The sequence below is a fragment of the Acanthochromis polyacanthus genome, chromosome 6, assembly GCF_021347895.1.
Source record: "Acanthochromis polyacanthus isolate Apoly-LR-REF ecotype Palm Island chromosome 6, KAUST_Apoly_ChrSc, whole genome shotgun sequence".
Classification (NCBI taxonomy): domain Eukaryota; kingdom Metazoa; phylum Chordata; class Actinopteri; family Pomacentridae; genus Acanthochromis; species Acanthochromis polyacanthus.
The window spans coordinates 41449239-41463351 of NC_067118.1; the positions used below are offsets into that span (position 1 = coordinate 41449239).

Consider the following 14113-nt stretch of genomic DNA (forward strand, 5'->3'; position numbering starts at 1 on the left):
GGGAATTTGCCCTTTTACAAATTAAGCTGGTGGGGTGGAGCTTAGTGAGCATCAGGAGTGGCAGGAATATAAGGCCAAGGCCAGACTTACTTTATTACTTTTAAACTTGTTTGCTGAACACATCAGAGGAATTAAAGGTTTTTATTTTAATATAACCAGGACCTGGTGTCTGTGGAGTCACAGGAGTGCCACATCAAAATATAAATAAATAAATAAATAAATGTGGAAATATAAAGAGAAATAAATAAATAAATGTGGAAATATAAAGAGAAATAAATAAAAAGGAAAATTTTGTCTTTGCTTTTACCTTTTCTGTTTTTTCCTTTTATTTTTTTATTTTTTATTTATTTCTTTTTATATTTCCACATTTATTTATTTATTTATTTATTTATTTATATTTTAATGTGGCACTCCTGTGACTCCATAGTGTTCAGATAAATAACCTCATTCCTTATCAAATATACCACTCCCCCACTTTGATTTCCTTCTCATTTGCCATTTAAGTATTTTTATGCATGTGATGTAAAGCCCAATATGAAATGAAGATATTTATTTGTTTTACATGTTTACAAGAATCTACATAAATGTATAAATGTGCACACTTTAGAACATACCAAGCCTTTTTATCTGAGTGAATATTGTGTAGTTTCACATATAAAATGGGAAAATGCTCCTGTTTTATTAATACAGATGGACTGATTATATTTTAATGAATGCAAAGGCATAAAACATCAACTCTTACTATAAAGTTAAAAGACCCGAGCGGCTCAGGAGGCATCTGTGTGGTTCACACAGCGGGGAGATAAGGCCTGTTCGGGGAAGTCTGTGGTTACTTATCTCCAAGGTTGATTTATATGTTTCCTATCATCTTTACCATGTCCTGTTGAAGTAAATGCTGATCAGCACATTTGTTGAACATATACATACGATAAAGCGCCATATAAAGAGAAGAAAATCCCTCTGAGTTTCTGCAGAAGACAGTCACCATGAAGTTCGTGGTCTTGGCTTTGTTTGTTGCTGGCGGTAAGCTAATGACACTTCTCTGTCTAGAAAATTACATATGCTTCTGCAAAACCTGGGCATTTTATGTTACAGCTAGTGTGAGGATCCCAGTATAAATCATCATATTTATTATAAGCACTGAAGCACACATATTTCTGTTCTTCTTATTGATTCTTCCGGCTAGAATTTTGGTGGCTAACTCGTCTCAGCTTTGGGAAAACCTACAGAAATTATATGTTAAAATGGAAATGTTGTGGTACGTCCTTCGGTAGTGATTCATTAAACGTTTTATCCGAAAATCAAAACTGTGCTAAAAATCCCCATTGGAACAAATGTGAAGTCAACCGGACAACTGCAAACCCCGCCATCTTTGGAACCCTGTAGCTGTACCATATTTTACGATAGAAATGTTATTCCAAGTTTAAACGAGTCACGAGGCTTTGGGTGTTATTTGTCTAATTACGGCCAGCTGTTCCAGAGTCTTTAGTGGCTTCGTATTTGTTGGGTTTAACGTCTAGATTGTAAAGAGTCTCTCCGAGGTAACGGTGGTTTCTGGGTGTAGTGGAGCTCTTTGTTTAAAAGGAAGGCTAGGGGAAGGAAGTTTGTGGGCTTTTCAAAGCTAAAGCCCCTAGTTAGCTGAAAAATAAAGTTAACAGGATGCATCAACTACACTATCAAAATTAAAGTTCTGAAAAGTTAAAGGTTTACCAGGGACTCTGACATAAACTGTACCTTATGTGTAGTTATAGGAAAACATATTAACTGGCAATATAAATTTCTTGTGACATTTTCTGACTCCTGTTGTCGTCTCCCAGCCTACGGGTGTGGCCTCCCCACCTTCCCCCCCATCCTCAGCAGAGTGGTTGGTGGAGATCAAGCCCGCTGGCACAGCTGGCCCTGGCAGGTCTACTTCTTTCAAACTTTTCTTTACAATTCAGCGTCTTTAAGCGTCTTTCTCAGATCATAGAACTGTGGTGCGCTGTCGCTGTTCGTTCTCCTCAGGCCTCTCTGCAGTACCAGAGCGGCAGCTACTTCTACCACTCATGCGGTGGAACTCTGATCTCTGATCAGTGGGTCCTGACTGCTGCTCACTGCATCGGGTATGACTTCAAATTTAAAGACATCAGAAAGTTGTAATAATACTTGCTGAAGACACACACAGAGTAGACATATGGTAGACTGGATACTACTTCAAGCAGCCTTGCAGAGGCAATATGGTGGGAAAATTAATGGAGTAGCAGTTGGTATACATGCTAAAACTTCATTTTTAATGGACGAATAAGTACAATCCACAAAATTGGAACAACAATGTAAATCAGTTTGTAAAATGAAGTCGACTTAAATGAGCTGTGGACACTGTTAGGACACATTTTTAAAAGCTATTGAGCATATACACCCTCTGTCAAAAGTTTTAGGACACTGTCTCATTCAAATAAAGTAGAACCTGTCCTACAACTTTTGACAGGGGGTGTATTTCATCACATGGATGTGATCAGGGCAGGACTCTGATCATACATGTAAAGTTTCAGGCAGATTGGAGCATGTTCAGGGCATTTATACAGCATTTGAAATTTCATGGCGAAGGATCAAAATTCCAGAGGCCGCCACGGACACGCCCTTTGACTTTGGAAAAAGATTTTAATAACTTTGGATCATTAAGGCCTCCTGTATGTACTGGCCCAATTTGAGGTGAATTGGAGTTTCCCCCTAGGAGGAGTTCACTCTAGAAAAAAGTGAAAAATGGGCAAAATCTGACATTCAACGCAAAATCGCTCACTTCCTGTTGGGTTTGGAATGTGGCTGTCACTGACTTTTTTGTTCAGATTGATGAAATTTGGTAGATACACCCCCTGTCAAAAGTTGTAGTACAGGTTCTACTTTATTTGAATGAGAGAGTGTCCTAAAACTTTTGACAGGGGGTGTATTAGAATATTTAGTAACTTTCGGTGTTAAATGAACACTTTATGGTTACAGCAGTCGTCCCCTACTCATGTAATGGTAGCAGTGGCAATTGTTTGTATACTAGTTTTCTAACAGAGTTAAGTGTAACACGTTATTTGTTCTACGTGACTTGGATGTTTGTTTCTCTACTTTTTGTGCCAAGCAGCAGTCGCACCTATAGGGTCCACTTGGGAAAACACAACATAAAGTTGAATGAGGACGGTTCCATCGCCATCAGCCCTGAGAAAATCATTATCCACGAAAACTACGACTCCAAAAAGATCCGGTGGGCCATAATATGTAACCCACAATATACAATGAGAAGCTGCTGTACACTTTACTCATGTTAATAATGCTCACCGGCACTCTGTTTCTTCATGTGCCGCTTCTATTCAAACTCCAGTAATGACATCGCCCTGATCAAGCTTTCAACTCCCGTCAAATTTTCCAACACAATCATGCCAGCCTGTCTTCCCAGTTCTGGTGAAATCCTGCCTCATGGTGCCCCCTGCTACGTCACCGGCTGGGGACGGATGTGGAGTAAGTTCTTTTAGCTAAATAAAGTGATCCACTACTTATGAGGGCTGCCAAAGTGATCTGACGTCATGTCTTTAATGTGTGATCAACTTTATTGTGAAATTAATTTCAAAAAGAATCAAGCGGTTGAATCTGCAATCAAGATCTCTATACATTTGTCTTGTTTTTTTTGTTTTTTTTACTTTAACTTGTCTTTATTTACCTTTATTTAGCAATTTCAAAAGTACACCGTGCACTTTATTGATTCTAATTGTGTGCCTTATGTTTTCTTTTACAGCTGGAGGTCCTCTTTCCAACACCCTGCAGCAGGCCCTCCTCCCTGTGGTCGACCACTCCACCTGCTCCAGGTCCGACTGGTGGGGCAGTGTGGTCACCACCGACATGCTCTGTGCTGGAGGAGATGGACTGGTGGCGAGCTGCAATGTGAGCCACATTAACTGAATATATCAACGTTATGCCACTTGTAGATGTAGCGTAACTGCACCTACTGGCTCACTCGTTACCAGTCCCAAACAAAGAAATATGCAGTCGAACTGATGATAAAACCTTTATTTACGACCGCTTCATAACACAAACAAACAATAAGACAATGACATAATAAGCGATACACAGTGAATAAATGAAAACTTAAGGATTTAAAACTGTTGAGATCATTCCTGTATAGAAAGTTCTGGGTGTTAAGGAGAAAGAAAGGTCAGGAGGTCACAGTAAAGAATGCCTTCACCACTTCTCCAGAGGTTTGGTTATCTTCAGGATTCCCTCCTGTTGTGTCTAAAAGAGCAGTGAGTGGTCATTTTGACGTAAACATACAACTTATGCGTTCCATTTGGGTAAAAGTTTTAGATCAGCTGTCTTCTTAAATGGTCTCCCACCAAATTTATATCTGTGAGTTGCTTTGGAATGTGTCTGGCAATAAACTGCTGTCGTGGTCCTCAGTACGCTCCACTTTCCAATCCAGTTCCAACAAAACAAACCCAGCCTGGCACGTAAACATTGCATTTTTGTGCTACGGACATTTACGTCATAAAGGCCATCTTCTGATCCACTTTTTATCTAATGTCACATTCGTTTCCTTTGTCCTTAGGGAGACTCTGGCGGTCCCCTGAACTGTCAGAACGCTGATGGCTCCTGGGGTGTCCATGGAGTGGTGAGCTTTGGTTCAAGTTTGAGCTGCAACTACGAGCAGTTGCCCTCCGTCTTCACCAGAGTCAGCGCCTACATGTCCTGGATCAACAATGTTAGTGGAAAATCATCCATCCCATCCATCCTCTATACACCACTTTATCCTCACTAGGGTCGCTGGAGTCTATCCCAGCTGACTCGGGCGAAGGCAGGGGACACCCTGGACAGGTCACCAGTCTGTCACAGGGCTACATATACAGACACACAATCACACTCACATTCACACCTACGGACAATTTAGAGTAACCAATTAACCTCAGCATATTTTTGGACTGTGGGAGGAAGCCGGAGTACCCGGAGAAAACCCACGCATGCACAGGGAGAACATGCAAACTCCATGCAGAAAGATCATAGGCCCAGGCCGGGATTTGAACCGGGGATCGTCTTGCTGCAAGGAGAAAGTGCTAACCACTAGCCCACTGTGCAGCCTTAGTGGAAAAACATTTAATTCTAAAATGTTTGTCAGAAAGATTGCATGATACACAGGATACACTGCAATAAAAGTTCCACTGGTCACCAGATTTACAGACAAAGCAAAGAACATCTTGTCACTAATCACAGAAATGGTTGCATTTAAAGGGAGGAATTACATTAAGTTTGGCAAAATCAATGATCGTACAGAAATTACTAAATAGAATTCTAAAACTTATGAAACGCTGTAGTCTACCTGCCCTAATTTTTTTTTTTTTTTAACTTCAGCAGCTCAGTAGCTCGGAAATAATGAGAGTGGAAATGTGATCTGGAGCTGCAGATAGATGCTGTACTTCAATTAACCAGTTTAAACTGTCCTCTTAATGTTTTCTTTTTTTCCAGGTGATGACCAAGAACTAAGATGTGGATTCATCTTTGGAGAACATTGTGGAGGGTTGCACCATGAAATAAAGAATGGAGTGGTTAATACGGCGTCTCCTGAGCTTTCTAAATCAGACATCAAAGTGATATTAGAGATTTAAGAATAAAACAAACAATATCTAAAAAGATGCAGCCCTCCTCTCCCCTCCATGCTCCAGTCTTTTCCACCACACACACTTTATGGTTTCATGCAGGATTCAGACACCAGCTTCCAAAGCCAAAGTTCAACGTCTAACTCATTGAACCACCCCATCCTCTTCTTGCTGTGGACTTGCTGATAACAACTAGATGTTTTATAGAGTTCTAAAATGATGCGTATATAAAGCAATGCAAATTATAATGTCTAATAGTCAAACAGGTTGGAAATGAACACAGAGTTACATGGGGAGATATTTACCAAGTATATGAAGGAATTAACTGAAAACTATTGATACAGCTTTTAAAAATCTGCATGTATACAAATGCATGCAAATCGGGCATGGCTTTATTAGTGTATTAATTACAAAACGTCAAACAGTTTAACAGGTTGGAAATATCACGCAGGTACTCAGGGAAGTATTTAAGTCTACTGATTAGTAGATACTGATTAGATTTTTTTAGATTAACGTTTTACATTTTATTTTATTTTTAGGGGGCAAAAAATAACTTCCTCTCTTTTACAAGATGCACTTGAATGCACCATGGCGCGTCTTCTTTAAGACACTGTTTATGCTTCAATTTGGTCGTTTCTCCTCATCGTGTTTAAGAATTTGAGTCTTCAATGCATCGGAGAGAGATTTATTAGCCAGTATGCTAGCTGTCGGCTAGTCTGAAGGCAAAACATCACCTCCTGGATAGGTGCCGCACATTTTACAACACAAAAAGAGCGGACATGCAGGTTAAAGAGCAGCTTTCTGACGTTATTAAAATTAATTTAGTCATCCTGCCGTTTGCGGGTGCACTAGGTGTAGCTAGGTGGTGGATACTCAGGCTAAAGTCAGAGTTAAGGTGGAGACAGTGAAGCACACATTCCCACTTTTGACTTTTTAAAGTAAATAAATGATGTGCCGGATGTACTGTGCATACAAAATTCATCAGTTATGGTAGCAGGAGTGTACATGATCTGCATGCACACTGCCAGACAGAAATATGTAATTGGCAGACATGTCAGTCATCACAGTAATGCAGCTAAAAGGTGGGAATGAAGTGTCCGACTTAAACTACCATGTGATTATAACCAATGTAGAAGAGTGTGAGGACCTGGATTTAATTGAGCAAATAGGTAAGAGCCTTCCATTGGATAATTACTGCAGTGATGAATGTGTTTCACCTGCAACAACTTCTTAAACCCTGGCTGATGCAGTGAGGACTTCTCATTTCCTGAACAACCGTGTTGGAAGACATTTCCTATGGTCATGGAAAGGATGTTATTCAGTCTCAGAAGAGTGAAATTACTGACCTGCAAGCAAACAAAACAAGTAAGGACATTTCTGAAACTACTAAAATCAGGTTAAGAACCATCTAATGAATTATTAAAACCTGTAAGGACAGCGGAGAACCATCATCTTCGATGTGGTCGCTTTTCGAAACGATACCACAGCGAATAAGTGTCAAAGCTAAAGGCAGTCCAGCAAATTATTGGATTGTGTGACCTTTTTTTTTTTTTAGCTAACCAGTGTATTTCATAGAGTAACTTGTGGCAATGTTTGACTTAGTGCTCACCTTGGCAGCCTGAGGTTGATTTAAAAGAGGTAATAATGCACCATGATGTCATGTCAGCGTTGCCCGTGAACACAGCACACTCCTCTGTCTCTTTCAGGTTGTGCTTTGCCGTGGATTGAAAAAACTGCAGCTATCTTTAAAACACAATCATCAACCAATCATGGTACATTTTATGCAGAGCAACAAGCATTTTAATCCACTGTTAAGGCCTGAAAGTTTGTCTGAAGCATTAAAATAAATGGGCTTGTAGGTTGAGATTTGTCCTTCATTTGTATTCTCTTATCTTACTGACTTATTTTCATTCTTATTGTGAAAGTTCTAATACAGTGACTTGCTTTTTGTAAAGCACTTGGAATGAGCTTCATTTGCTTTCATACTATCAAAGTGTGTACGTTTTTTTTGTCACACACGTGCGCTGCATGTTTTTTTTTTACCTGCCAGGACCAGCTGGGAGGTTGGACATCTGCTCCTCCAACCACATGGCTGAGAGGACCAAAGTAAAAGATTCTTTCAAAGCCACAGATTGCATTATGCAGGTGTATCTGTAGCACTTTGTAATAAAGCTGAAATACCAACTTAACAAAGACATGTGGCTGTAGCAGTGTTGTGTGTGATGTTTTTAGCAAGAAAAAGATCCTTACCACCAGCAACAGACACACAGAGAATCACAAACGTCATCTTGTCTGTATCTCCACAGTTTTCTGACATGTTTGAACTTTTATTCACTTTTAGAGAATATCAAAAGTTCAAACAAATTAATATATTCCATATCAAATGTAACAATCCCAACACTGATTACCTTTTATTGCCTTCTTCAGCAAATAAGGGTTTCTATTTCAGCACAGAATGGCACAGCTGACTGTACTGTTTGTTCAATGCAGTTAACCAGCACTCAGTTATTAGTAGAATACAGAAAACTCCATGCACTTTGTCATGCCACACAAACATAGATCAGCTCAGGAAGTTTGCAAAATGTGCTGGGGGTGTTTGTTTCATACACCCCCTGTCAAAAGTTTTAAGACGGGTTCTAGTTTATTTGAATGAGAAAGTGTCTCAAAACTTTTGACAGGGGCTGTATATGAAGTGCAAATCATTTGCATCTATCCACTGTTATTTTCTCGTTACATCAAAAATAATGCAATCACAATTGGATTCACAGTGGAAATGTTCATTTTCCATAAATGTCCATTTTTGGCTTTGATTTTAAAGAACAATGTAAAAAATGAATGCTTTCCATTGCTGTTTAACCACCAAGAGATGCTACTGTACTGCCAATACAGTACCTGTGTTATGACCTTATGGAAGCCATAAAAACTCAGTGATTTATTTCTATCTATTCCCAACCTTGCAAAAATATAAAGAACACAAACATACTAAGTTTCTCTTATAGAATTGAATTGAATTGAATTTATTTATTTGATAGGGACGATGCAGTTTAACATAGTTCCATCACTGAGCATGAATCTGATGTGCTGCACAGAGAGTCTATAGCAAATGCTAATTTCCAACTCTTGTCCCTAGATGGGCCTTTAAATATAAAAGTCAGAATATATAACATCATAAAATAACAGAAAAGTTTACAAAAGAACAATAAAATACATGTTCACATAAAAACAAATAATTACACAAACCAGTTCAAAATAAGTTTAAAAAAATAAAATAAAAAAACCATGGCAAACTAAGAATGATTACAGCTCTGATTTGCTTTTAGCCAGCACTTGACCTTCGTAGAGAAGGGTTTTAAATCTGTGATTAATTTGATATCGGTTGGAGTTTAGAGCCTCTGAAAGAGAAAGCTGACTGTCCAAATGTTGACTTACATTTTTGTATGCTACAGTTTCCATTCACCTTACTTATGATAATCATGCCAATAAAACTAACATGTATCACAATTTGCAGCTAAAATGCATTTCTTGACTCTATAGGGCGTAACATATTTAGAAGAATTTTTAAAAAATGATTGATGTGCAGACTTTATTATGTACCAAACCAAAAATGTAGTTTGGGTTAAAGAGAGTATTGTATGGTTGCACATATAAAATAGGAAAATACTCCTATTTCTTCTCTTAACTTCTCATCTTATCTCGCTATAAGGTGATAACACTCGACCAGCTCAGGAGGCATCTGTGTGGTTCACACAGGGGTAGAGGTGTGGAGATAAAGTATATTTTGGGATGCATGTGTTTACTTATCTCCAAGGTTGATTTATTTTTCCGTCCAACTTTACCTTGCTCTGTTGAAGTGCTGAGTATTGCTGTTGTAAATGCACCTGATAAAGCACTATATAAGGAGGAGCAAGTCATTGAGCTTCTGCAGAAGACAGTCACCATGAAGTTCGTGATCTTGGCTTTGTTTGTTGCTGGCGGTAAGCTAATGACACTTCTCTGTCTAGAAATGTTACTGCAAAATTATGAGACAAACCTGAGAATTTAATTTTCTTAAACATTATTTGACAATGTTTTCTGCTGTTGTCTCCCAGCCTACGGGTGCGGCCTCCCCACCTACCCCCCCATCGTCAGCAGAGTGGTCGGTGGAGAAGACGTCCGTCGCAGCAGCTGGCCCTGGCAGGTATGCTTCCTTCAGAATTTTCTTTAAACTTCAGCGTCTTCCTCAGATGGTAAAACATTGATGTGGTGTCATTGTGTGTTCTCTTCAGGCCTCTCTGCAGTACAAGAGTGGCTCCAACTTCTACCACACATGCGGTGCCACCGTCATCTCCAGTCAGTGGGTCCTGACTGCCGCTCACTGCATCGGGTATGACTTAACATTTATGCAGAAATCAGGTGTGAATACACAGAGGACAAAGACATACTAGACATATGGTAGACTGGGTACTACTTCAAGTGGGCTTATAGAGGCAGTATGGTGGGAAAAATAATGGAGTTATAAGCCTATTAAGTGCAATACACAGAATTGGAACGACAATGTAAATCAGTCTGTAAAAGCTGACTTAAATGAGCTGTGGTTATGGTTACAATTCTTACTTTTAATCAGTCAAGAGAGGCAAACAATGACACTCACATTCACACCTACGGGCAATTTTAGAATTATCAGTATGTTTTTGGACTATGAAGGAAGCCGGACTACATGCAGAAAACATGCACAGGAAGAACATGCAAACTCCACCCAGTACGCTCCCAGGCTCAGGCCGGGATGCAAAACTAGCTGCAAGGTGATGGTGCTAATCACTGATGCACTGTGCAGCCCTGAATAGATATCAGAATATTAATAATTGGTAAACAAATTCACAGTTAAATGAACACTTTATGTTTGCAGCAGTCGTCCTCTACTAATGTAATGGTAGCAGAGGTAATTGTTTTGGTACTGCTGTGTTCAAATAGAGTTAAGTGTAACTTCTTATTAGTGACTTAGATGTTTGCTTCTTTGCTTTTTTGTGGCCAAGCAGCAATCGCACCTACAGGGTCTACCTGGGAAAGCACAGTCTGGAAACCGACAATGAGTCTGGTTCCATCGCCTACACCCCTGAGAAGATCATTGTCCACGAGAACTGGGACTCCTACAGAATCCGGTGGGCCAGAACATGTAACCCGCTATATGTAGTGGCCTGAATTTGCTGCTGTCACTATTATAAGCATGTTGCTCACTCTGTTTTCTGCTGTGCCATTTCTATTCAAACTCCAGTAACGACATTGCCCTGATCAAGCTGTCAACTCCTGTCCAATTCTCTGACTCCATCGCGGCTGCCTGTCTGCCCAATTCTGGTGAAATCCTGCCTGATGGTGCCCCCTGCTACGTTACCGGCTGGGGACGTCTCTATAGTAAGCTCTTTTAGCTAAATACACTTTTTTAATTTAACCTTTATTGATACAGGTAATGTCATTGAGAGACGAGGTCTCATTCTCAAGAAAGACCCGTTAAAATGATTTCAAGTACCTGTAAAGGCTGCTAGAATAACCTCCTTGTCCCATTTTTATGTTTAATCAGTGTTCTTGTGGTGCTAACACAGGTGTAGTATTTCTCAGCAATTATCCAAGTTGACTACGTGTTAAACAGATGAAACTCTGCCAAAAAGATATGTTGATCCTTTACAGCCATTTTTATTTCTGTTTTTACCTGTGTCTGAATTGAAGTAGTGTCCTGTGGACCTACTTTATGAACTAACTCAGCTGTTAATATGACGACCTTGACTTCAGCGCTGAATCTGAGTGTTTTGTGTTCTCTTACAAAGCCGGAGGTCCCATTGCTGACGTCCTGCAGCAGGCCCTTCTGCCCGTTATCGGCCACTCTACCTGCACCAGGTCCGACTGGTGGGGCAATCTGGTCACCAACAGCATGATCTGTGCTGGAGGAGATGGAGAGCTGGCTAGCTGCAACGTGAGTCACATTCAGACTTTATTTACCAAACCTATGCCACTTTTCAGTTCATTTCCAACAAAACAAAACCCGGCCTTGAGCTTAAACATATCTCAATGTTGTGTCATTGCAATGCTGTTCTACAAACTTCTTTTTATAAAGATGCTTGCATTTTTCTGTTCAGTTTTACCTAAAATCACATTTGTCTCCTTTGTCCTTAGGGAGACTCTGGCGGTCCCCTGAACTGCCGTAACACCGATGGTTCCTGGGATGTCCACGGAGTGGTGAGCTTCGGTTCCAGCCTGGGCTGCAACTACTACAAGAAGCCCTCTGTCTTCACCAGAGTCAGCGCCTACATTTCCTGGATCAACAATGTAAGTGGAAATGCGTGATACACAGGTTGCATTTTTGCTTATTTTTGGCTCAAGCTGACTGCAATAAAGTTCTTCCTTCTATGGAGAATGAACAGATTTACAGACAAAGCACAGAACAAAAAATACCTCAGCATAATTTCCCCAAGGGGATCAATAAAATATTTCTATTCTATTAAATTAAAGAATTCCATTTCTAACTTTGTTAAAGTTAAATGATTGTACAGAAAGTTCTAAATAGAATCCTACAATATTTTGAAATACTATAATCTACCTGTCCTTATTTTGTGAGCAGGATCTGGACACAGATGCTCTCTTGCCTTGTACCGCAGCAGTTTAAAATATTCTCCTAATGCTTTTCTTTTTCCAGGTGATGACCATCCACTAAGATGCAGATTGGTCTTCAGCGTACGTAGTTGTTAGTTGCACCATGAAATAAAAAAAGGGCAATACAACGTCTTCTGTGTTTTCTTTCTCAGTCATCAAAATGATATTAAAGATTTATAGGGAATAAAAAAAAACAGAAGTTAAAGAGATGCAGCCCTCCTCCTGCAGCTCTTCCAGCTCCCCTTCATATTCTCGTCTCTTCAGTCACAAACACTCCAAATCAGCATTCACTGATGACTTCCTGCAGGATTCAGACACCATCTAACTCACTGCATAGCCTCATCTGGTCAGTGAAAAACCCAGTGTTTGGATAAAATCTCCTGTCATGGGATAGATTTTCAAAAACCAGGAGGAAGTGCAGAAGTCTAGTTTGCTCTGATACTGCTTAAATGACAACAAACTTGAAGGTTGGTGTAGATTTTTTGTGTAATTGTGCCAAAGAATACCGGCTGAGCTTTAATCTCTTTGTGAGACCACTGTCGCAAAAGACCAGCCTACAATGTACATTTTTGCTTACATATTGATGTTACATGCTGGCCTTTCCATGGCTCATTTTCAGTTATATCCATGTTTATTGTGATTGCTATTGTGACAACCACCAAATACACCCTCACAGTTATGAATACATTGAAAAGTACCCGGTATTGAGACCTTAGAGTAAAGAGAAGAAAACTAAATATTTGCGATTGAAAATAGACACTAAGTTCGTCTTTCCTGAGATGATTCTTTAACCACAGTGTTCCTCCCAACACTGATCAGCAGACACACTTTATTTCTAAAGTATTGGTGAGACCTGCACACACTCTTTCACCGTCATCTGGGAGATCCACCTGGAAATCAGATTCCTGACAACAGAGAAGAGCCGGAGTTTTGTCAAACTTGGGATTTCTAATGTCCCTCCAAGGCTTTTCCGCTCATCCCTTACAAGAAAGTTCCTATCAGCAGGAACCACCCCACCTCGTTCAGGCTTTCGAATAAATCCTGACTTTGATGCCATAATCTCACTGGAGCCACAGCTTCCAAATCAATCTGATAAGAAGCAGACCGCACTGGATGGTAAGTCTCCAGTGAGGTGCTTCTTAGCGTTTTGATGTTCGAGATGTAACCGGCTTTCAGCTTGTGAAATCGAGTCTGAGGTTTCTGTCAAGATTTCAGGGGAGTTAATAAAACAGAGACAATCCACAGACTTGGACTTGAAATGCTGCAGCAGGCTTCAACTCTGATGATCTCTGAAGTGGAAAAAAACAACACTCCAAATAGAGAAGTCAATCTGATGATGAATCCATGTTTGGCCTTCATGCAAACCAAAAGCAGATGACCTTAAAGCTCAATTCATCTCAGACAAGAAAAATAATTTCAGCAGATATTTCACAACCAAATGTGGCAGAAGAAGAAGCTATTATTTTTTGCCACCTTGCGGCAGGCTCTTCTATAACTGAGCTGAACTTAACAAGCCATTAAGCTTTTAAAATCTGGCAACAGCAGCTGTGTCTACGTAAACATGAATACAATACGTTTTTCTCACCTGTGCATAACTGATAACAACTCAAACAAAGCGGATAGAATGGGTGAAACAGTGGCTACAGTTCCTCTTCCTGGCTCCGCTCAGTTTACCCTGCCAGTGCAACCCTGAAATGCATACAGAGAAAGTTTGATATAGATAACAGTGCACAATAGCTAAATAAAATCCTCAAGTTGCTGTGCCTGAGAGAAAGGTGACTTTTGATTAAATGCCAACTTAGATGGTACCAACATTACACTTCCCTGTGTGGTCTTCCAGATGTTTTGGTTAAAATTAGAGGCTACAAAAATCTGTTTTAAAAATC

At 39.9% G+C, this 14113-nt stretch overlaps 2 protein-coding genes across 2 annotated transcripts; both read left to right on the forward strand.

Annotated features, from left to right (window-relative positions):
• The first annotated feature begins 986 nt into the window (after window positions 1-986).
• Window positions 987-5562, forward strand: LOC110954351 (chymotrypsin-like elastase family member 2A). The gene is made up of 8 exons (XM_022198819.2): window positions 987-1023; window positions 1818-1906; window positions 2005-2102; window positions 3110-3229; window positions 3347-3483; window positions 3758-3903; window positions 4565-4717; window positions 5476-5562. The coding sequence occupies exons 1-8, from the start codon at window positions 987-989 to the stop codon at window positions 5491-5493; spliced, it is 798 nt and encodes a 265-aa protein (XP_022054511.1). The 3' UTR covers window positions 5494-5562.
• A 3922-nt stretch (window positions 5563-9484) lies between these two features.
• LOC110954320 (chymotrypsin-like elastase family member 2A) lies at window positions 9485-12355 on the forward strand. Its single transcript, XM_022198775.2, has 8 exons — window positions 9485-9580; window positions 9695-9783; window positions 9872-9969; window positions 10622-10744; window positions 10858-10994; window positions 11405-11550; window positions 11751-11903; window positions 12271-12355. Exons 1-8 carry the CDS (start codon window positions 9544-9546, stop codon window positions 12286-12288), a joined length of 801 nt encoding a protein of 266 aa, XP_022054467.2. The 5' UTR covers window positions 9485-9543; the 3' UTR covers window positions 12289-12355.
• The last annotated feature ends 1758 nt before the right edge of the window (window positions 12356-14113 follow it).

Coding starts and splice junctions, on each gene's coding strand:
- LOC110954351 (XM_022198819.2), top strand. CDS start 987: ATGAAGTTCGTGGTCTTGGCTTTGTTTGTTGCTGGCG. Junction 2,103..3,109: donor ACTGCTGCTCACTGCATCGG/GTATGACTTCAA, acceptor TGTGCCAAGCAG/CAGTCGCACCTATAGGGTCC. Junction 3,230..3,346: donor TACGACTCCAAAAAGATCCG/GTGGGCCATAAT, acceptor TTCAAACTCCAG/TAATGACATCGCCCTGATCA.
- LOC110954320 (XM_022198775.2), top strand. CDS start 9,544: ATGAAGTTCGTGATCTTGGCTTTGTTTGTTGCTGGCG. Junction 9,581..9,694: donor GGCTTTGTTTGTTGCTGGCG/GTAAGCTAATGA, acceptor GTTGTCTCCCAG/CCTACGGGTGCGGCCTCCCC. Junction 9,970..10,621: donor ACTGCCGCTCACTGCATCGG/GTATGACTTAAC, acceptor GTGGCCAAGCAG/CAATCGCACCTACAGGGTCT.